We start from the raw sequence: 21,753 nt of genomic DNA on the forward strand, positions 1-21,753 counted from the left end.
CACTGAATTTTGTTGACGATCAAGTGACACTATTTAAGTGCAATCGTGTTTTCTGATCAATAGCACAATTACCCTAACACATTCAAATGGGAACCTACACAACAAAACTAAAATTCCTGCAATATATGCTTTGTTTGAAAGTGTGATACAAGAAACAACATTTAGCTGATCTAGCAATACATGCATTCGTTTTTTAGCAAGCCTTCTTTCACTGGGCAGCCCTCTGACCCATTGAAGAGAAAGCTTCCTGCTGTGACCTCCCAAACATTTACCAACAACAATCAGCCATGTGCCTCAAAATAGCTATACAGTGATAAGACACAGTTTAGAGACTTTCCAATAGCTTCCCGTTGTGCTCATAAGGCAGAAGATGGAAGGCCTTTGAGGAAGCTCTTTCAAAAGAATCTAAGATTTCGAACTGATCACATTCCTATCCTTACACCTATAGTCAAACTTTTTCTAATGCTTAGTATAAGATGTAAGGATAGAAGGCTTTCTTGACTTTTGAATGCACACAGCTACATCTCTAGAAGAGCCTAGGTTTTGAAACACAACCTTCTCAACTTCCATGCCGTAAGCTGAGCAGCTAGAGATCTGGGAGCTAACCAAGGATGACAGAGGAGATGGATGCAGAGGGAGATGGAAACATTGTTGGATTAATAGCTACATTAAAGTCAGATGGCCTCCCACCCTGGTCACCCAGGGTCACTGGGGCAAAGATGGGGAATAGGACCTGCGAACCTCCTCTGCACCGAACTATACAGTACCATCATTAAGTGTGCTGGCTAGCTGGGTCTTTGCGCATGCACCAACACTTGCATCCCTTCGCTGGCAGTGATAGGAGGACCTTAATTGACCCTTGATGGACAGGGAATCATCCACCTTTTATGAGGGTCCTATTCACATACCCCGCAATGCCCGATTCTGTTTTGATTCAGCTATATATTGAGCACAAGGCCTAACTCACTCCTGCCAACATAAATACATATTTTCATTGCACAGTTGATGCCTGCCCCCGCTGTGAGCTAATAAATGCGGATATTATACATATGCTTTGGGCTTGCCCATGCTTACAAGGTTATTGGCGAGGAGTAATGAGTTGCCTAATACATTGTACTGATAGTGCTCTCTCTAACACATGGGAAATATGTGTGCTAGGATTATATTGTAGGAGCAAATAACAAAATCATGTCCCGAATAATTGACTTAGGTTTATTATTGGCCAAAAGACTGATCACTCGCAGATGGAAATCACCTGATCCTCCACACTTCACAGCCTGAATGCAGTCATTCAGTCTGGCCAAGATAATGGATCCCCATGTCGCCAGCTGTTTGTCTAATTTTACTGAACATTCTGAACACCTCGACTCTCACCAAGCTGGCTTCCGACCCGCTCACTCGACTGATCAGTCATACTCGCAGTCTGGACGGCTTATGAGCTAATGCGGACAAGGGCACGCCCCAGGCCTTGGTGCTCCTAGACTTGTCGGCCACATTTGACACGGTCGACCACGAAATCTTGTTGGACAGTGTCAGACAGGCCAGCATACAGGGCTCCGCTTTCAAGTGAATCAAATCCTTCCTCGAAGGCCGCACCAAAGCAGTACGTCTTGCCCTTTCACTGCTGGGGTCCCACAAGGCTCATCGTTGTCTCCCCACCTGTTCAACCTGTACCTTCTGCCTCTGATTCACTCCTTAGGAATTAGAAGGTAACCTTTTTGAATTACGCGGACGACCTTCAGCTGGTCTTTACCATTGATGATGCCCCTGACTCAATCCAGGAATTTCAAGCCACTGTGCTTCATATTCAGCGTTGGATGGATCTTACCCATCTTAAACTTAACCCGGGCAAGACCAAATTAGTATTGGTCGGGAAGGCCCAGACTTTCTGGGGCCCACACTATTGGACGACCGACCTAGGACCCCCCCCCCCCATTCGGTTCCGGTCAGTAAAAAGCCTAGGAGTGAATATAAACCCAGACCTCTCACTCAGAGGCCAGGTGGGGGCAGTGGTATCTACTTGTTTTTTCAGCTATGCAAAATTAGGAAGATCGCCCACCTGCTCACCCACGCCGCCCTTATACAGGTGGTGATCGCCTTGGTACTCTCCCATCTTGACTTCTCGAACTCAATCTACCTCGGTTTGCCACGATCTCTACTTAAACGTCTCCAGATGGTGCAGAACCAAGCTGCGAGACTCATTTACAAACAACCAAAATGGCAATCTAATAGACCTTTACTAGCAAAACTTCACTGGCTCCCTGTCGCACAACGGACAGCTTTCAAGACAGGGTGCCTAATTTTTAAGGCCCTTCACTGCAGGAGTCCTAAATGTATTAATTGCCTCATATCAAGACAAGTTCCGTCCCGCAACCTGTGCTCAGCACACCTCCAGCTGCTAACCATCCCCACCTTTAAGCTCAAACGCCAGGGAGGGTGCAGGTTTTCCTATCTGGGTCCCAAATTCTGGAATTCCCTACCTACCGGATACGGTCATGTAACAATCTCCTGGGGTTCAGAAAAATGCTCAAGACATGGCTGTTTGAGCAGGCTCATGCGTAATCTGTTGCTGCATTGATATGGTCCAAAGCTAAGCGCCAAGAAACCTTTCGGTGTACGTGCGCTATATACATTTTTATTAACATAACATAACATTCATTAACTGGGCGCAAGCTGAGAGTGTGGCCTTACAGAAGGAAGATGCCTTGGGTCTTCGCAGACATCCAATATCCAGCAGCTGGGTTGCCATTATGGCTAACCTGCCGACTGATATACCTGATGCTTCCCAATCGCCAGACGCCCTGAGATAGAGAAGTGGGAGATGTGATGCAAGGCGTGCTCCCTCCTGTCATAGCCTCCCCTGCCATGCCTGCTGCAGAGATCGCGCACCGCCACATGGCTTTACCTACAGCAATAGGGTTTTTGGCAAAGAACACATGAAATCAACATAGCAACTAGATGAGTGATTCTGCTTGAAGTTAGTGCTAGCATAACAGATAATCTTAATATTTCTCGGTTTATGTGTTCCAGGATGTAGATTGCTTTTAGGCAAATCATGTGGGTTCTTACCCAGGAGCAAATGTTGCTTGCTACTTTTGCTAGTGTCTGTACCTTTATTTCCCCATTGACTGACATTACTTGAGGTTACTTAGTAGTTTACCTGTACCCCTTTTGCTTTCTCTTCTATAAAGGAAGAATAATTCTGAAGAGCTCTTAGGATTGCTAACAACTGACTGGGACCAACATCCCTGTATTTCCATCCATTCCAAAGTCGCTCTCTACACCCACTGACTGGCAGCTGTACTCAAAATTAGGGGAACCAATGAATCTACAGTCTTCAGACTTTCTGAGATTAGCCACCACTGGAGATTCTGGTGTATGGACTTTCTAAACAATATCATTGTTTCATAATCTTGAAAGTCTGAAAGACAATGGTTCACCAAATGGCAAATACGTGGGCCCAAGTGATGTCCTGCACAATGGAACAACCACCTTCATTGCTGACATCAGACCTTGACCCCTCAACTAACATCAGGTGGGAGCTTGTGGAAGAGACGGGAGTTAATGTGTGTGTCCTGCAGCATCACTCTCCTTGATTCCACAGACTAGACCTCTCTCGGTTCTGAACATGGCACCTATAGTTCGATTTCTGGAGATTCCAAACAAATCCCAGGCTTTGAAGACAATCACAAACAATCTGAAACAAAATAAGTCATCTAAGTATAAACACGTCTGAATACTCTCTAGATGTAGTAAGTCCACTACTGGGGCTAGTACCTTCATAAATACTCTGTGATGATCACGAAATACAAAACGGAAGGGGTTTGAACTAGTAGTGCTGGTCAATTACTGCAAATTGATAGAACGACAGCCTCTTCCAACAGATTTTGAAGATAAGCATCTCAAAGTCATTAAAAAAATCATTAACAAAATCTCAATTTGATATTTGAGGGATCTCTAACTGCTGTGGTCATCTTGAATGGAGTGTTACAGACAAACTGATTCACAACCTTCAAATCCAGCACCAGGTGAAATTTTCGGTCCAGCTTTGGTATCAAAAATAAGATGGAACTGGTGTCCGTGGGGAATTAACTCTTGTAATTGCACATTTTTAAAGAGATCCGATATTCCTTTCAGCTGGGATTTTTATTTGATACTACAAGTTAGTTCTAGAGAAGTAACACTTAATAGAATAACCACTTTGGGCGATGGACACAATCCATCATGTATTTTATCAGCTGTTTCTACTGGCAGTAAAAGTTTGTTATCCTTCCTCCCATCATTAGCCCTTGATTGTCATGCCTTTGAAGGTTGCCACGGAGGTTGCTATATCCAGGACTTTTCAACAAGTGTTGCTCCCTGCTTTGTGCTCAGCCTCATAAGGTACTGTGGGCTTCTTGCAACCACTGCACTACACATTTCTGGAGAAATGATTTCCCTAAAGGAGTTGACCTGATTGGCTACAACATTGTCTTCTCTTCTGTTGTTTTCTGTATTAAGTCATTTAATTCCGGTTTAAAATGTTTTTTTATTAAAAAGTTGAAGTTGGTAGGTTATTGATCTTTGTCCAGCATTAAGCTTCCATTATTGGAGCCAAAGTACCGTATTTTCCGGCGTATAAGACGACCCGGCGTATAAGACGACCCCCGACTTTGGCAGAAAAATTTTAGGTTTAGTGCTATACTCGCCGTATAAGACGACCCCCCACTTCCAGCGCAGCATAGCCATTCCGAGTATGTACCGGTATTTTGAACTTACCGTATTAGTCTAGTCCTCCTCCCTGTGGGTGAGCAGTAAGGCTTTATCAGTGGGCAGTGGGTACCTATAAGCGTTTATTTTACAAACTGAAAGACTGAACGCAAAGAAATTGGTTGTAGAAACAATCTTGCTTTACTCGGAAACATTTTATTTAAAACCATATCAAAAACTGTCACTTCTGAATAACGGCAAACATAAATACCGTAGTGCATGAAACAGTGCAAGTGCATTAAACGTTCCATAACTTCCCATAAATCCAAGCGATTTCTACAGGATTTATAACGTTCCCTTTAAAAACCTTCAAAATCCTCCTCTTCGTCATCTGATCTCATAAGTAAGTCTATGAGATCTTGTGGTACATCTGTAAGGCAGTCATCGTATGGATCTTGTACCAATTCCGTATCAGATGATGTGGTCTCTTCTTCGGCATCCTCTTCACCTTCCCACAGATAGTCGTCCTCCATACCATCTAATGAGTTCGATATGCCACACTTCTTGAAAGACTTTATGACTGTTTCTGCATCGATGTCGTTCCAGGCCTTTATGACAAAGTTGCACAAAACATCCAACTGTGGCGCACGCATGTTTCCTCCTTTTGTGAATGTTTTTTCACCGCTAACCATCCACTCATTCCACTGTTCTCGGATGCGATCTTTAAATGGCTTGTTTAGGCACACATCCAGTGGCTGCACCAACGATGTCAGTCCTCCAGGTATAACAGCAGCATCCGTTTTCAGTCTTGCCAGCCTTTGCTTGGTGCTGGGAGTTAAATGAGCCCTGAACATATCCCACACCAGTAGACTACGCCTTTGTAGAAGTCCACCTGGTCGCCTGCTCCATACGTTATCAAGCCATAGCTTTACCCCTTCTTCATCCATCCATCCTTTCTCATTCACATGCACAAAACAACCAGCAGGAAACTTGAGTTTCGGCATTGTTTTCCTTTTAAAAATAACCATTGGCCTCAGTTTGCCACCATCAGCTGTGCATGCAAGTACCACAGTGAAACTGGACTTCTCATGTCCTGTTGTTTTTATTAAAATTGTCTTTTCGCCTTTTTGATGGACAGTTTTGTTGGCGATCATATCAAAATTCATCGGAGTTTCATCCATGTTTCCGATGCTACTTAGCGCATACACATGTTCATTGCGCAGCCTAATGACGTAGCGATGGAAGCTATGCATTTTGGCATCAAGATCCGCTGGTAGTTTCTGGGCAATTTTTGTCTTTTGCCGCAATACCAGATTATGCCTTCCCAAGAATCTGGTACACCAGGACACAGTGGCCTTAAATCTGTGGCTGAGATCGGGATTAGATTTGGCCCACTGAAGTGCAACCAAGCGGATTTTATTTCGGGTCACGACATACCCGCTTTGCCGATGCTCGGCCACCATGTCTGCTACATGCTTTTCCAGTTCTGGCCAATGTGGGGTGCCTCTTCTTAGTGCACACTTGCCCCTTGGCATACTCCGCAATGCTTGCTCATTTGCTCTCCAGGCCCGAACCATCTTCTCTGTCACTCCATATTGCCTAGCAGCAGCACAGTTATTATGTTCCGTGGCAAAAGCCACAACTTTGAGTTTGTAGCTGGCTTCATATTTTCTTCTCCTTGCCACTGCTGGAGCCTTGCTGAGTTCTACACTGCCAGCCATTTGCTCTGGATGCGCTGCTGGAGCCTTGCCGGGTTCTTCGCTGTCTGCCATTTGCACTCGATGTACGGTACTGGTGCTGTACAGAATGGACAGGTGCAGAGACTGTCTTCAACACCACACGTACGGTACGGCAAATACGCTATCTGGTCACAAGACTGTTTTTCCTCTTAGCAACAACCAGCCAATCACGGCAAGTGCTCTACTGCCTTCGGGAACATTCGGGAACATTGTACAGTCCCCTTTCTATGCCACGCCCATGCCAAGGGGAGAGGTGAGCGTGCCAAAACGTGCCAAACGTGTCAACACACTGGGCGCTGCCATCTTCGGCGCTGGCTGCCCATTACCATGTACCGTGTTTCGGACGTCCTGCTGCCTCGTCCTGCTGCCTCGTCTGCCTGGGGATGTGCAAGCGGTTGGAGGCGCGTGTACAGCGGCAGCGGCAGTCGAGGTAAGACTCATGGCGCCATTTGCTCGCTTGTGAAGCGGTTTGACACCTTCGAGTGAAGTCCTTGCTATGAAAAAAACGCTCGCTTTCGATACTTCATGGCGCGGGGCCTGGGTGTGGACGTTGCCAGGGTCGGTGGCTGTATTTTTTGACATAAGGTGTGTTGTTTCTTGTTATTTCCCATTGTGAAGCGGTCTGACACCTTCGAGTGAAGTCCTCGCTATGACAAAAACACGCTCGCTTTCGATACTTGCACAATTCATGGCGCGGGGCCTGGGTGTGGACGTTGCCAGGGTCGGTGGCTGTATTTTTGGACGTTGCCAGGGTCGGTGGCTGTATTTTTTAACATAAGGTGTGCTGTTTCTTGTTATTTCGTATTGTGAAGCGGTCTGACACCTTCGAGTGAAGTCCTCGCTATGAAAAAGCGCATGAAAAAATACCATAAAATTTTGTACCCGGCGTATAAGACGACCCCCGACTTTCCAGAAAATTTTAAGGGGTTAAAAGGTCGTCTTATACGCCGGAAAATACGGTAGACGTTTATCTGCCATGGAAGCAAAGGTAGAAGTAACAGAGGACGATAATGAATCAAAGTTGCAGCTCGAAGGATCTTTGTTAGCAATTCCATGTTCCAAAGGATTGTTAGGTCAGCACTCTACCAAAGACAGTCAAATAAGTTGAAAATCTTTAATAATGTTTGAGCTGCAAAAGAAATTGTTCTGGTAAAGTTGGAGGTAGCATGTGCACATCTGGGAGAACTCTCAACATTTGTATCAACTTGATCTGTCAGCAATGACAATTGATGCCAAACAGATGGTTGATGTTCATGCTTGAGAGAATAGAATTTAGCATTGGCAATGAAGGAAATCTTTCCTGAAATCATTGTAATAGATACAGTTAGGTAAAAATCTGTGGAAACGTAGATTCATTCATGTCCTTTTATTCCTTCCATAATATATTTGCGAGATTGATAGAAAACAAAAGACTGAAGTTGAGATAATGATTGGTGAGCTTACCTATTGTATTATTCCCTTTCTTGCTGTTTCTCAGAAGACCGTAGTATGCCCTTATTTTGCCCAGTCATTCCTGTTAATTAGTTACATTCCTTCTGCAAAAAACGTGTGCCACTACTGAGCATTCATCTTTGCACATTTAATTTTGTTTTATTTCTTCATGCAGAAAACATAAACTATTCTGAGTTTGTACAAAGAGCAGGGAGAGAGGACTAGTTTATACGTCATTTAAACAGAAAATGTGTGTTTGTTTTCTGAAAAGCCAGACGATTTCGGATTTATCTTAAGGAAACTGGATGGTCATTCCAAAGTTTAGGGACCTGAAAGTAGAATAACCATCCCCTACCGAATGCTTTATGTATCCTGGGAATCTGAAGAAGAGATGACATGAAGAATCTCTGTGAACAGTAGCGTTTTAGATGGTTATCAGAATCAGATGGGGTTTTGCTGTCATATTTTCTGAGTCAAGCAGAGGGTCCTGGTTTTTAACCTACCCAAGTCCCACCATGTCACCCCTCTTCTCAAGACTCTACACTGGCTCCCCATCCGCGAACGCGCCCAGTTCAAACTAGGATGTATCATCTTCAACGCTTGGGTTGGATCAGCCCCTGCCTTCATCACCTCCGAAATTCATCACTACATTCCCCCCAGGGAGCTGCACTCCTCTACCCAACATCTCCTCCAAGTCCCCCGTTTCAAGCGTAAAAAGTGGGGTGGATCCAAATTCTCCACTCTCACCCCCATTTTCTGGAACTCCCTCCCGGATCACCTGAGATCCTGTCCTCAATACTCACTTTTTCGCAAAGCTTTAAAGACTTTTCTCTTCACTCAGGCTTTTCCCTCCTAAATTCCCCCCTCTTCTCTCCTCCCGTTCCTGAAGCTTCAGGGGTTCAGCTCAATCAGCGCCATGAAACCGCTCGGTGTATGCACGCTTAATAAATATTTTAAACTCAAACTCAAACTAAACCTGATTCTTTGGTCCAAGCCAGTGAAGAACAATCCTTGCCACTGTCACAGAATTATATTTCTTTACTTTACAGACTACTATTACTGCATAATTATTGATTTTCTGGACTCTAGTAATTTGGGCTATCTGCAAACCTGAATTCAGAGCATTAGAGTATCAAACCTAGCCGGGATGAAAGAGCATACCACAATGGGATTGAAAATATATTGTAAGAATCTTAGAATGCTCCATGCACATTCAGTAACCCAAATCAAGGGTTAACAAATGATGGAAAAGGGGCAAGGCCACGGCGGCCAAGGCGGCGGACGCAGTACGAGACTGCTCCTGATCTCCTCCCGTAGCTGTCAGCATCCAGCCAGGATGCCACTCTACAGCCTTCAACATGTTGCCTTCTGTCCCTGGAGGCATTGCAGGTTCAGGGTGGTGGAGCCAATCAGTCTGGTTGCACGGCACCACCAAGATAGCGATCGCTGCCCATTGCAAGTGACGGCGGCTGCCGTAGGAGCAAGGGGGAACCAGAGGGCTGGTGGTTATGCCTGCGGGGTGTGCCACAGAGAGAAAACGAGGTGGTGACCAACCCATGGTGTCAGACAGTGAGGAGCCTGTGCGGCGTGTGTGGATGACTGTGCATACAGAGAGGGAGAAAAAGCAGCTGACGTGGATGTGGTTTCCCCTTCTTTCCTGCTGAGTTGGCTCGGGTCAGAGCTAACAGATTGGAGCACGAATATGGCATAGAGACTGATGATCGCGGATCCCCCACCCCCTCCAGTGCAAGTTGGCGGCGATGCCTGCGGGTGACAGTTAGCCTCCCCAAGGACATGGTTGGGGGGCCTGAGAATCACTTTCCTGGGGGTCATAGCCCTCTAATCTTCTGATGTTGTGGTGACTGGGCCCTGACTTGATTACCTTGCAGAGCCAGCTCAATCTCCCCCACCCAGAGGAGCTGCCCCTGTCAATCTGTGCTCAAGGAACTATGGCCCCCCCTGCACAATCGAAGCTGCCCTGGCTGCTCATGCTGTCCGTGGGTAAGTAAGCCTGGGGGGCATCAGACACTCATAGAGAAAACTCGAGCCCTGTGGGTCCACACCTCCTGAGGGACAATTGGCACGAGAGACTGGTCTGGTGGTGCATTCCGTGACCCATCCCAGTGGCCTAGACCTGGATGCTTGTGCTACCATAGGCAAGTGGGACGGGGGAGGCCTGGACTTCCAACGGTTGACAATGGGGTAGGTTCATGGCATACGCCATTGGTAAGGACAAATCCCAGTCACTTGCACAGTCCCAAACCAAAATAGACCTGAATACAGTTTGCAGTTGCAACCTCGAGCTGTGGAGATCGCCTCTCCTCTCAACCGATGTTACAGCGATTGCTTGAGCCCTCGGACCTCGCCACTATAATGCAGACAATTAAGAGTAGAGAACGACAGTGGAATCCAAAGTGGACAAAGTCAAAGTGGATGACTCAGTTCTCCGCCAGGACTTCCAAAATGTTTCTGCCTGTGTCACTGAGGCCGGGTATCCTCAGTAGAGGATAACATGGGAATCCTTAAAAAACAAATGTATAGGTTGCCCTCCACCACGGCTGCCCTTGAGGAGTGTGCTCAAGATGATGAAAATCGATTGTGCAGAAGCAACCTTAGATTTGTTGAGTTCCTGGAGGACTCTAAAGCTCTGAATGTCAAGGACTTTCTGGAAGCGCAGTTATGATCCTGGATCCCAAATGGAGTACTGTTGTGTGTTACGCGTGCACAGATCCGACCTAGTAACCTCTTCCTGGGCGCCAGCATGCCCATGGATAGCTCACATACTCAACTTCTGCAAACGGGATACAATGCTCCTGGAGGAGCAGAAACACCCAGACCTCTGCTTTTAGAACTACCGTATTATGATTTTCACAGATTACACCAAAGCGTTTCAGCAATGCAGGTGCTCCTTCATTGACTATAAACCAAACCGTACAACCTTCAATATATGCTTCTTTTCCCAGCAAGTAGAACAAGTAGACATAGGGAGAGGAGATGACCACGGCTCATGCACAACAGACTCAGTGGGCCCACCAGACAGTGAACTTGATGTGGTTTCCTCTGGAGGATCGACCAGGTTTCCTGGGTGATCAGCACTAACTGAGACACACTATGAGACAGTACAGCAGATGTCTAGGCATGATAAACTGTTATGGAGGAGAGCCCCAATGTTTACCCCTTTCTTTTGTTTCTTGATGAATTGTGTTAGGGTTAGGTTCATGGTAACATGCTTTGGGTCAGATATATAGGGTGGGGGAATTGGTGGGGGGAATGTTTGTTGAATCCAGTTCTTATGACACACACAGTTCACAGAGGCCGCAACCAGAGACAGTATTTTCCTAAACATAGTGTACCTAATGGGGACCAACAGGTGTGCAAAACCACCTCCCCATCTCACGCAACGTCACATGCAGACTACCCAGAACTCATTTCAAACTCATGTCCTGGAATGGTAATGGATGACTGAACCGCATTAAGTGTTCATCCGACCTCAGACATGCCAAACTTCACCAACTCGCTATTTTGTTGTTACCAGTAAAACACTTTGCCCATTTCTCAAGACATTACGGTATGACTGAGTTTACCACTCGGGATTTGTTCGGGCTGAAGGGGACTGGCATTCTGTTCCATAAGAATTTTCCACTGGCAATCAACACTACTCATACAGACCTCGACGGCAGAAATATCTGGGTAGAGGGCACCCTGGAGGACAATCTCTATAATTATATAATCAGTATATATCCCCAACCAGGCCTAGGATAGACAGAACCTGCGAGAAAGACCCATGCGGTGTCTCAACGCTTGCCACATACTGACCCTCACTGTTCTGAATAGCTGGGGCTCTTATCTTACTTTGAAATAAACAAGGGTATGGTTGACTTGGCGGGTGGCCTCTGTGCGGCGGGGAAATCTACCATCAGAGGCCTCACAAACAGATTTATCGAGAGCAAGAAAAGGAGAAAATAGCGCGATTAACAATCCTTAAGGCCCAGGCCCTGTCCTGAGTATCAGACTCAAATCCTCCCTCGGCCGACATTACCCACCGACTCGAGTTTGTGAGTCTCTCCATCAGACACACCTTGCTTGAAGAGGCCAGACAGTTTTGGAGGGCAGCAATGCAACGGATAAATGAACATGGCGATAAATCTGGTAAGCTCCTGTACTAGTTGGATACTAGAGAGCTTGCTTCTAGAATAATCCCCCAAATCAGAGACACAAGAAGTAATCTTTTAATGCATACTTCCAACATACTACAAGTGTTCGCAAATGTTTACCAAGACTTATATGGCCCCAAACAAAGGTACCGGTGGGAAGCTGACCCCCCCTTGATAGCCAAGATCCTGTTGCTTTTCCTTCCTTGTTGTTCGCCCAGGGTCTAGATCAACTACTCTCAGCTGAGGACATAAAGGTTGCACATATGGCCGGAGGTAAGACACCCAGCCGAGATGGGTTCCCCATCGAGTACTATTAGACACTTCGCACCATACTGGTCCCCCACCTTTTGGTCGTCTATAACAAGGTGATTGCCAAAGGAATTTTCCTACAGGAAATTGATGTGGCCATGACTGTATGAATTTTGAAGCCTGGGCACCCCTTAGAAGAGTGTGCCTTTAACAGACGCATTTCGTTAATTAACTTCGAAATTAAGATATCTGCAAGGGTTCCGGCTAACCCACTACGGAAACCTTTGCCATACTTGATCTACTCGGCCTTACTTTCGCAAACTTATTCAACTGCTACACCCTCACCCAGCAGCAGAAGTTCAAACCAATGGATTCCTTTCTCTCCCATTCCCCATACAGAGAGAGTTCCGCCAGGGCTGTCCCTGTCCCCCATTCTCTTTGTCCCGCTGATCGAGCCACTGACGAGGCTCATACAAATGTGATGCACAAGTTAATAAGTGGGCCTGAGACGATGGAACCGAGAAGACAGCAGGATAAGCCAACGATGTTCTGCTGTTCCTTACAAACCCACATACCTCGGGCCCTCGCTGGCGGGCCCTGCTCGAGCTATACAGAGAGGCCTCCGGACTCCAGGTGAAAAAAAACAAATACCTGATGGTTCCAGTTAAGGAGACACCAGCGTCTGATCACTCTAATCTGCCATCATGGTACGTCACCTTTCCTTCAAATACTTTGGGGGTCCACATTTCCGTACTCCTGGAACTTACATGGAGTCTCAACCTACCTCACATGTAACAGCGTTGAAGAGGGACCTCCAGAATTGAAGGTGCCTCCCTCTACATGTTCTGAGGTACGCTGCCAAATTTAAAATGATACTGCTGAGGTTCCTCTATGTGTTTCAAATTGTCCTGATCTAATTTCTTTAGTGGTATGGTCACTCCCTCTTTGGGGCACTCAATGAATGTGCCCATATGACAGGGGCTTGGGTTTTGCAGACCTTCAATGCTACTGTTGGGCCTCGCAGACTATTATTATTATGAATAATGATTGTCTTAGTGGTGGGTGGGGAGACTCTACTTACCATGTGGAGCTTGCTCGAATAGGCCTAGACAATATCATGGGTATACAACATAGGGCTCCAATCCCCCTCTCCCTTCTGGACATTGCCAGTGTGGTTTTCTTGTGCTGGAGAGTGGCGCTCCGTCTCATGGATCGCAGAGTGACACTGATGAACACTCTATGGCATGGAACTTGGATGCATCGCACAGCAGGATGGGAAGGATTCCTAAAATGGGACACAATAGGCATTAAAATACTTGGGGATCCGTTCACGGGGGTCACCTGAGGATGTTCTAGATCTTGCAGAACCAATATGACCTACCCACACCCAGTTTCACAAATATTTGCAATTACGTCATGCCCTTGCAGCTAACATCACCCCTAAGACAGGTATATCCCAGAGTTCAGCCCCCTGGTTGTCAAGTTACTAGGTGAAAAAGGGTCAGACAGAATCTTATCAAGAGTAACCCTTGATGATTTGACCTTTGCCACAAGAATCAGTGGTACACCTTGAATAAAGGTCATTAAGAATTGCTCCAGTGATCTTCCTATACCCAGAAGTAAGAACTCTGCCTTGTTGTTAGGCTCTAAGAATGTGTGGGCCATCCTTTCCTGGGGAGTGCCCAGACAATCATACATGTTTTCTCACTCACTCTGTTGCTTCTTGGTTCAGTTAGGCCATGATCTGTGTGTCATCCACACATAAAAAATATTTGGGATCCAAACAAGCGGTTAACGCGCAACTGAGGTTAAACATAGAGATTAAAAGGCATTTGGGACAAGGCTGGGCCTTCACAGCACACCGCAACTAATCATGTCACCTGATGACTGAAAAGCAGCCAACCATAACAACTGAGAGAGCCCTTGCAGCTATGATCTAAACCAACTCCACACCATTGCTTTGAACCCAGGGTCTGCAGATCTTCCCAACAACACCACCTTATGATGCACCATACTAAAGGCAGCAGAGATACAGGAGTATCACTTCAGCTGCTTCATGTTGACCAGCCAACAGTTTGCCAAGACTGTGTGTGTGTGTGTGTATAGATATATATATTATATGTTTTTTTTAAGCAGGGTGATCACATCTTGCTTTAATTGGACCTGCACCCTATGTTATGTTATGTTATAAAGGCTTATAAAGCGCACTGCTACCCAAGGGTGTCCTGGCGCTAAGCACTGTCTACCTGGTACCCACCACCCCTGGCTCAGACTGAGACTAAGCTGAAAACAACCACGTTTTCAGATCTTTCCTGAATGACAGGAGCTCCATGGCAGTCCTAAGATATAACGGAAGCTCGTTCCATGCATTAGTGGCTCTTAGAACAAAGCTCCTTCCACCCCAGTTAGCCTTTTTTGCTCTGGAAACTATCACCAGCCTTGCTTCCTTTGAGGCAGTGTTCTCCAGGGGATATACCATTGAATGCGCTTTTTTAGATCTCCTGGACTACTCCCCATCAGGGACTTAAAGACCGTACAGAGAGCCTTGAATTGAGCTTGGTGTTTTATCGGAAGCCAATGAAGGCAACATAGGCCATTTCTGACCGACATAAACCTTGGAGTGTCCGTAAGCAGCCTGGCCGCGCCGCATTTTGCACCATCTATAATCTGTTAAGATGTATCTTGCTAATAGTCAAATACAGGCAGTTACAATAGTCCAGACGGGACAGAATGAGGGCCGAGAAAACTGTTCTAAAGCTTTCTTCAGTGAGGAAGAGTTTTATTTTCCTCAGGGCTCTCAGGATGAAAAAGCTTGATGACACCACCCGCTGACCTGGTCCCCAAATTTAAGTGTCTTGTCCATAATTACCCCCCAAATTCTTGACTTTCGGCGATGGGAGCGTGGGATTGCCCATATCACTGGGCCGCCAAGCTGGAGACCAGAGGTTGGGGTTGTTCCCAAAAATAATCACCTCGGTTTTGCCTGCATTCAATTTCAGGCAATTAGCAGACATCCAGACAGTTACTGCTAACATACAGTCATGGCAGCAAGGGGCCTTATCAGCTTATTTGCCCCTCTGAAGGGACAGCATGATTTGGGTATCGTCTGCATAAGAGGTTAATAATAGCCAGAAAGATCTTATGAGAGCAGCCAGCGGACTCACAATAACATTGAAAAGCATCGGGCTGAAGGAGGACCCCTGTGGCACTCCACAGGGGAGGGAGAATGGTTTCGATCTGTCCCTTCCTAGATCCACCATTTCTACTCTGTCGGCCAGAAAAGATGTCAAGAGGATCCAGGCCTTGCCCTGGACCCCCGCCTTCGATAGACGGCCCATCAACAACTTGTGATGGACCATATCGAAGGCTGCCGACAGATCAAGCATGATCAAGATGGCAGAGCCTCCCTGGTCCGCAGCCTCGCGAACCTCCTCAGTGGTATCATATCAGAATAAAGAGGTTAAACAATTGAGGAACCGATTGAGATGTCTTGCGGAAACTTTCTGCCAGACTACTTCACGATCGTCAGTTCCGCATGACCAATTATGATGTTTCCGAACACTGTTCAGTGAGACTCCCATTGACTTCTATGTTCCGCCCGACAACAGAGGCTCCTATGGGAAAATGGGTGTCTGCGGAAAACCTTGCGCCCTGTCGCAGTGCATGGTTTACAGGGGGGTCCCTTGGGTACCCCCACAGGCCCAAACCGGAGGCCTCAGGATTAAAGGGAGCCTACTAGGGGCCCCCAAAGTCCGTTTCTAACAGCCTTTTTGTGTTTGACAGTCCGACTCAGAAAAGCTGTTAGAATCCGACATCCTAATCGGTTAGTCTGAAAAACTGTCCATAGAGCTGTACAATTCGGCTCTGACCAACACAGATTCTCCGACAGCCGCTCAGAACCAATTCGGAATGACCAAACGGTTTCCCTTTCGACTGTGAAATCGTATTCGGATGGGCGGATTGGATTACTACCTAGTCGGGCAAATGGATTCCAACACGGTCTAGGAGAATCCGATTGTCGGTCTGATGCTTTCCCCACAACATCATAATCGGCCCCTAGATGTTCTCCCTGCCATTACCGGAGATACAGCTTCGAGAATAAGAGGGGGACAGGGATTACGAGGAGAACCAAACTTAATAGAGGATAAGAGTAGATCCAGATGTTCCTCTAATGGTATGCCGAAGTTGGACGACTTTAATTAACACCGCCTTGAGACCCTCACAGGTGAGAACTGCACTCTTATAAATCCTTGATTGATTGATTGAAACTGCAGCATGAGGATTTCCACCTTGCCGAAGAATTCTATATGAAGTACACTAACCATGCTAACAATAAAACATGTGTAAACGTTTCAAATAGTTAAAGTGTAGAGGCATAATCCTTCATGCGATGTGGGCTAGGGGATACTCTAACTGTCTTATATGCTGCAGCTACCCCCATTCATAAGCAGATTGTAGGTTTGACCCCCTATTCTTTGCTCTGGTGGCACCACTATACTCACATGCTGTGCTCTGTTTCTGTGTATCGTGTTGCCTTGCAGCTGGCATATTTCCAAAATGTATATTGCGTTTAAGGTTTATGAAGTTCCAAAGCCTATTAAAATCAAGAATATTTGATGGGAACTGAAATTTTTGGTTAACATGTAGCACCAGGGATACAGTTTCTACCTCCTAAGTGTTTGAAAGCCTGGGCAGGGGCATATTGCCCACAACAGCAAAACTGTTGTCTTGTGTACTAACGCACAAGTTACTACTTGTGTAACGATATATCTGTAAGAGACATTAGTCAGTGATAGATTCCTTACCTTAGAATATCCCCTGGCATCAGACTGGATCCGGAAACTTTTGCATAGCAATACCCCTGCGTGTCGGTAGGTGTCGTCCGCGGCTCCACATCCGTCGTCGTTAGCGCCGGAATGACGTTGTCAGAGTACTTAGATTTCGCCCTCGCGCGCTGACGTCAGTTCTGATACACAGCTTTACCGCGCCAGATACGCAGAGCCATGATAGAACCAACACTGGTGCCATGAAACTAGGGCCCTGAAAGGGGATGACCTTAACCCTAGATATCGGTTCACAGAACGAGGAGGATGGGTGGGTCGGTAAGGAATCTATCACTAACTAATGTCTCTTACAGATATATCGTTACGCAAGTAGTAACTTGTGCATCTGAAAGAGACATGTTAGTGATAGATTCCTTACCTTAGAATAGATACCCCAGCAATACCAACCCCAGTGGTGGGTCTGCAAACCAATAATCACACCAGAAAGTCCTGGAGGGTGGAACGGCCAAAGAAGCCATCCCTCCGTACTTGGCTGTCCAGGCAGTAGTGTCTCGCGAACATGCAGCAAGGCCCACGTAGCTGCCTGACAAATGTCCTGCAAGGGGACTCGCCGGCCCAGGGCAGTAGTAGTCGCCGTGGCCCGAGTGGAGTGGGCCCTTAGCCCAACAGGAGGTTCCTTCTTAGCCAAGGAGTAACACGCTTGGATGCACAACACGATCCACCGATAGATGGTCCGCTTGTGCACCGCCCGTTCTTTCTTAGCGTCCACGTAATCAAAGAGTTGGTCATCCACCCGGAACTGGCGTGTGCGATCCAGATAGTAAGAGAGCGTACGTTTTGGGTCCAGACGGTGGAGCCTCTCTTCCTCTTTCGAGGGATGCGGAGGCAGAAAGAAGGTGGGCAAGGTGATGGACTGCCTGATGTGGAAGGCTGTGACTACCTTGGGCAGGAAAGAGGGTTTTGTACGCAACACAACCTTGTCCGGATGGACGGAAAGGAAGGGAGGTTTAGAGGAAAGAGCCTGGAGCTCACTCACTCTCCTGGCAGCGGTGATGGCAACCAGGCAAGCAGTCTTAAGTGTAAGAATACGTAGAGGACAGTTATGAAGCGGCTCAAAGGGAGCGCACATAAAGTAAGTTAGAACCAGGTTCAAGTCCCACTGGGGCATCACGAAAGGAACAGGAGGGAACATATGAGTGATGCCCTTTAAGAATCTGTTTACAATGGGGGACTTGAACAAGGAAGGCTGATCAGGAAGCCTCAAGAAGGCTGAAAGGGCAGAAAGGTAGCCCTTGATAGTGCACAGAGCAGAGCCTTCTGGGCAAGAGAAAGAAGGAAGAGGGCACCTCAGAAAGAGGGGCATTGAGAGGATCCACAGCCTTTGCTGTGCACCATGCCACAAATCTGTTCCACCTGCAGGCGTATACCGACTTTGTGGAGGGACGCCTGGCTGCCAGAATGACATTACAGACTTCAGGAGGCAAGTCAAATGGCCTCAACTGTCGCCGCTCAATCTCCAAGCATGGAGGTGGAGACTGGACAGGTTCGGGTGGAGGACCGTCCCATGCTGCTGCGACAGAAGGTCCTCCTGAAGAGGCAGACGAACCGGGGGATCGACTGACATACTGAATAGCTCGGGATACCAGTACCTTCGTGCCCAGTCAGGAGCCACAAGGATGACTTGGGCCCGGTCTCGCTTGATTTTCTTCAGCACTCTGGGCAGAAGTGCTATAGGCGGAAAGGCGTACAACAGACCGCAACTCCACTCGTGACAAAAAGCGTTCCCGAGCGAGTGCCGCCTTGGAAATTCCAACTCGCAGAACTGATGACATTGCGTGTTCTCTTCGGTGGCGAATAGATCTAACCAAGGCTCTCCCCACTGCAGAAAGATGCCTTGCCCCACGTCCGAGTTCAGACGCCATTCGTGATCCATCATGCACCTTCGGCTAAGCTCGTCCGCCCTGGCGTTCAGAGAACCTGCCAGGTGTTGAACAACCAGGGTCACGCCCTGACGTTCCAGCCACTGCCAGAAGCGCAGAGCCTCCTGGCATAGGGTCCACGACCCCACCCCGCCCTGTTTGTTGCAGTACCACATGGCGGTGGTGTGGTCCGTGAACACCTGCACTACACTCCCCCGGACAGAGGGGAGGAATGCCTGCAGTGCTAGACGAATCACCCGCAGCTCCAGAAGGTCGATATGGAGCTGGGACTCCGCCGGAGACCAGATGCCTCTGATTTCCGCCTCTCCCATGTTGTCTCCCCAGGCCTGGAGGAACGCGTCTGTCACAACTACGTGCTCTGGTTGGGGGAAGGGAGAGGGATCTGCCGCTGACCCAATCGCGGTCCGTGAGCCACCACTACAGCTGTCTCGCAGTGCCCTCGGAGATCATGACATGGTTGGACAGGTTGCCCTGATGCTGGGCCCACTGAAACTTCCGTTCCCACTGCAGAGCCTGCATCCGCCACCTGGCGTGATGCACCAGAAGGATGCAGGAGGCCATCAGCCCCAGAAGTCGCAGCGTCAACCTGACAGAGACCCGGGATAAAGGCTAAAAGATTGGAATCAGAGCCTGAATATCCCGGACCCGCTGTTCAGGAGGATAAACCCGAAACCGCGCCGAGTCGAGGACCACTCCGATGAAAAGGAGCTTCTGAGAGGGGCACAGGTGTGACTTTGGCACATTGTCGAGGTAGGGGGGGGGAGACTTAAACCCCTAACCTGCGCAGATGAGCTGCGACCACCGCCATCATATTCGTGAACACCCGTGGGGCGCTGGTAAGGCCGAAGGGGAGCATGGTAAACTGAAAGTGCTCGTAGCCTACCGTGAACCGCAGGTAGCGCCGGTGGGCCGGCAGGACGGTGATGTGGAAATAGGCGTCCTGCAAGTCCAACACTACCATCCAGTCTCCTGGGTCCAGGGCAGCTAAGACCTGAGCCAATGTCAGCATTTTGAACTTCTACTTCCGGAGGAAGCCGTTGACGTTCCGTAGGTCCAAGATAGGGCGTAGGCCCCCTTTGCCCTTATTGGGTACCAGAAAGCATCTGGATTGGATAGGGAGACTTCTTTCCCAGAGACTGCTAGGAGACCACCAAGGCGGGTGTCGGGGACAGTGGAAGTGGTAGCAAACGCAATGGTACTTAAAAAATATATATATCATTCCCCCTCGTCCCCACCTTTCGTTTTATAGCAGCCGCTACTGTATGCTGATAAACGGAGTAACGATAGAAAATAACTTATAACGTGTGCCTAAATGTCACTGCTGCCCACTAATTTTCAAAAACATCGGGGGGGGGGGGGGTTATTAGAGTTGTACAATTTACAAGTGCTTGTCCTACAAACAAAACAAAAAAATTATACATCCCTAGGAGTAGTAAAAATTAATTATTTATCTGTGAAGGAAGGAAGCCCACCAAGAGTGACTGAGAAACTTACTTTGAAAAAGTTAGCCCCCCCCCCCCAAAAAAAAAAGTGTGGGTCTAGTTGCGCCCTCTTCAGGTCCTAAGGACTGGAAGGGTGGTTTTAGCTGTAATGGTCTGTACATCTAGAAGGGTTTCGCTTCAGGTCACCTTGCAGACAACAGTGCGATTGTAATCTTCATATCAGGTGTGAGAAGGGTTGTAGTAAATGTAATCGAAGCTGATAGGACAGCCAAGGTACTGACTGAGGAGGGACGCACAAAAACACTTATTTCCAGTAGTCTAAAAGGGAAGAAATACGACTCTGTTTTACGCAAAAGAAAGTCCCCCAAGACAGTCAAAAACAATTTGGCCAGTTCGTGTCGTCTTAACGTAACGTTGCGAGTGCTAAACGTCAATTTCACAACACAGTGCATTCTGGGCCTTTGTAGTCTTGAGTTCCATCTGCTGTACTAAAACGCACCTGTTGCTAATTATTCTTGACAAGAAAGATTAAGACCGAAAAAAGAACATTTCCTAACGGCATGGAGCAAAGGTAACAACTGTTGTCAAGAAGCATTAAACAGTATCCTTTGTTTCTGATTTCGCATCGCAGAGGCGCAATGGACGCTTCACGTAGCGCTAAAAGTTGTTACCATGTATTTCCGCGCCAGCCGGTCTACAGGGTCCACGCCTGTTTCACACTCCATGTCACAGGGGTCTGAAGAGCAAGAAAGATAAAAAACAAAATTAATTCCACTATTCGGGACATGTGGGGTTTCTTGGCACACATAACGAGAAACGAAGGCGACGCTTTAAAGTCGGCTTACTGTTTAAAAAAATCTGTTGAAAATAAAACTACTAAAAATCCTTTCTCCCCCCCCATGTTGACCCCGTGCTAATTAAGTCAAATGAATTGACCCCGTGCTAATTAAGTCAAATGAATTTCTGACCCGGCCGCGACAAGGACAAGGTTTTACTCAGATGGTGTGGTGGTTTCTAGGCACCTTCGTTAGTAAGCGATCTGCTGACACAGGACTCCCGCTTACGCCGCCGTCTCCTCCCCCCTGCGGACATCCTCCTCATCGACGGAGAGCTGCCCCACAGTTCTCTGCTTTATCAGGAGCACGCCCCCTGGCGCCCCTGTCACTGCTTCACATCGGAAATGGCCCCGGAAGATTGCTGTGGTATAACAAGGCGCTAAAGTGCTTCCCAGGCGACAGCAAGCAGCTTACTACGTGAGAATCCAGCGTTAGTGATTCAGTCGTGCATAACCTTTACAGTTTGTCATACTTTTTTTTTGGCATTGT

At 47.4% G+C, this 21,753-nt stretch overlaps 1 protein-coding gene across 1 annotated transcript in view; it reads right to left on the reverse strand.

Annotated features, from left to right (window-relative positions):
- LOC147690197 (uncharacterized) overlaps positions 1–21,529 on the reverse strand; it is a 519,116-nt gene extending 497,587 nt beyond the window's left edge. Inside the window, exons 1-2 of the mRNA XM_086936651.1 lie at positions 21,451–21,529; positions 21,100–21,164 (exon numbers count right to left, since the gene is read on the reverse strand). Of these exons, the coding sequence (XP_086792777.1) occupies positions 21,100–21,164; positions 21,451–21,529 (144 nt within the window). The remainder of the gene's footprint in view (positions 1–21,099; positions 21,165–21,450) is intronic.
- Between the last annotated feature and the right edge of the window lie 224 nt (positions 21,530–21,753).

This window comes from Lissotriton vulgaris, chromosome 9 (assembly GCF_964263255.1).
Source record: "Lissotriton vulgaris chromosome 9, aLisVul1.2, whole genome shotgun sequence".
NCBI lineage: Eukaryota > Metazoa > Chordata > Amphibia > Caudata > Salamandridae > Lissotriton > Lissotriton vulgaris.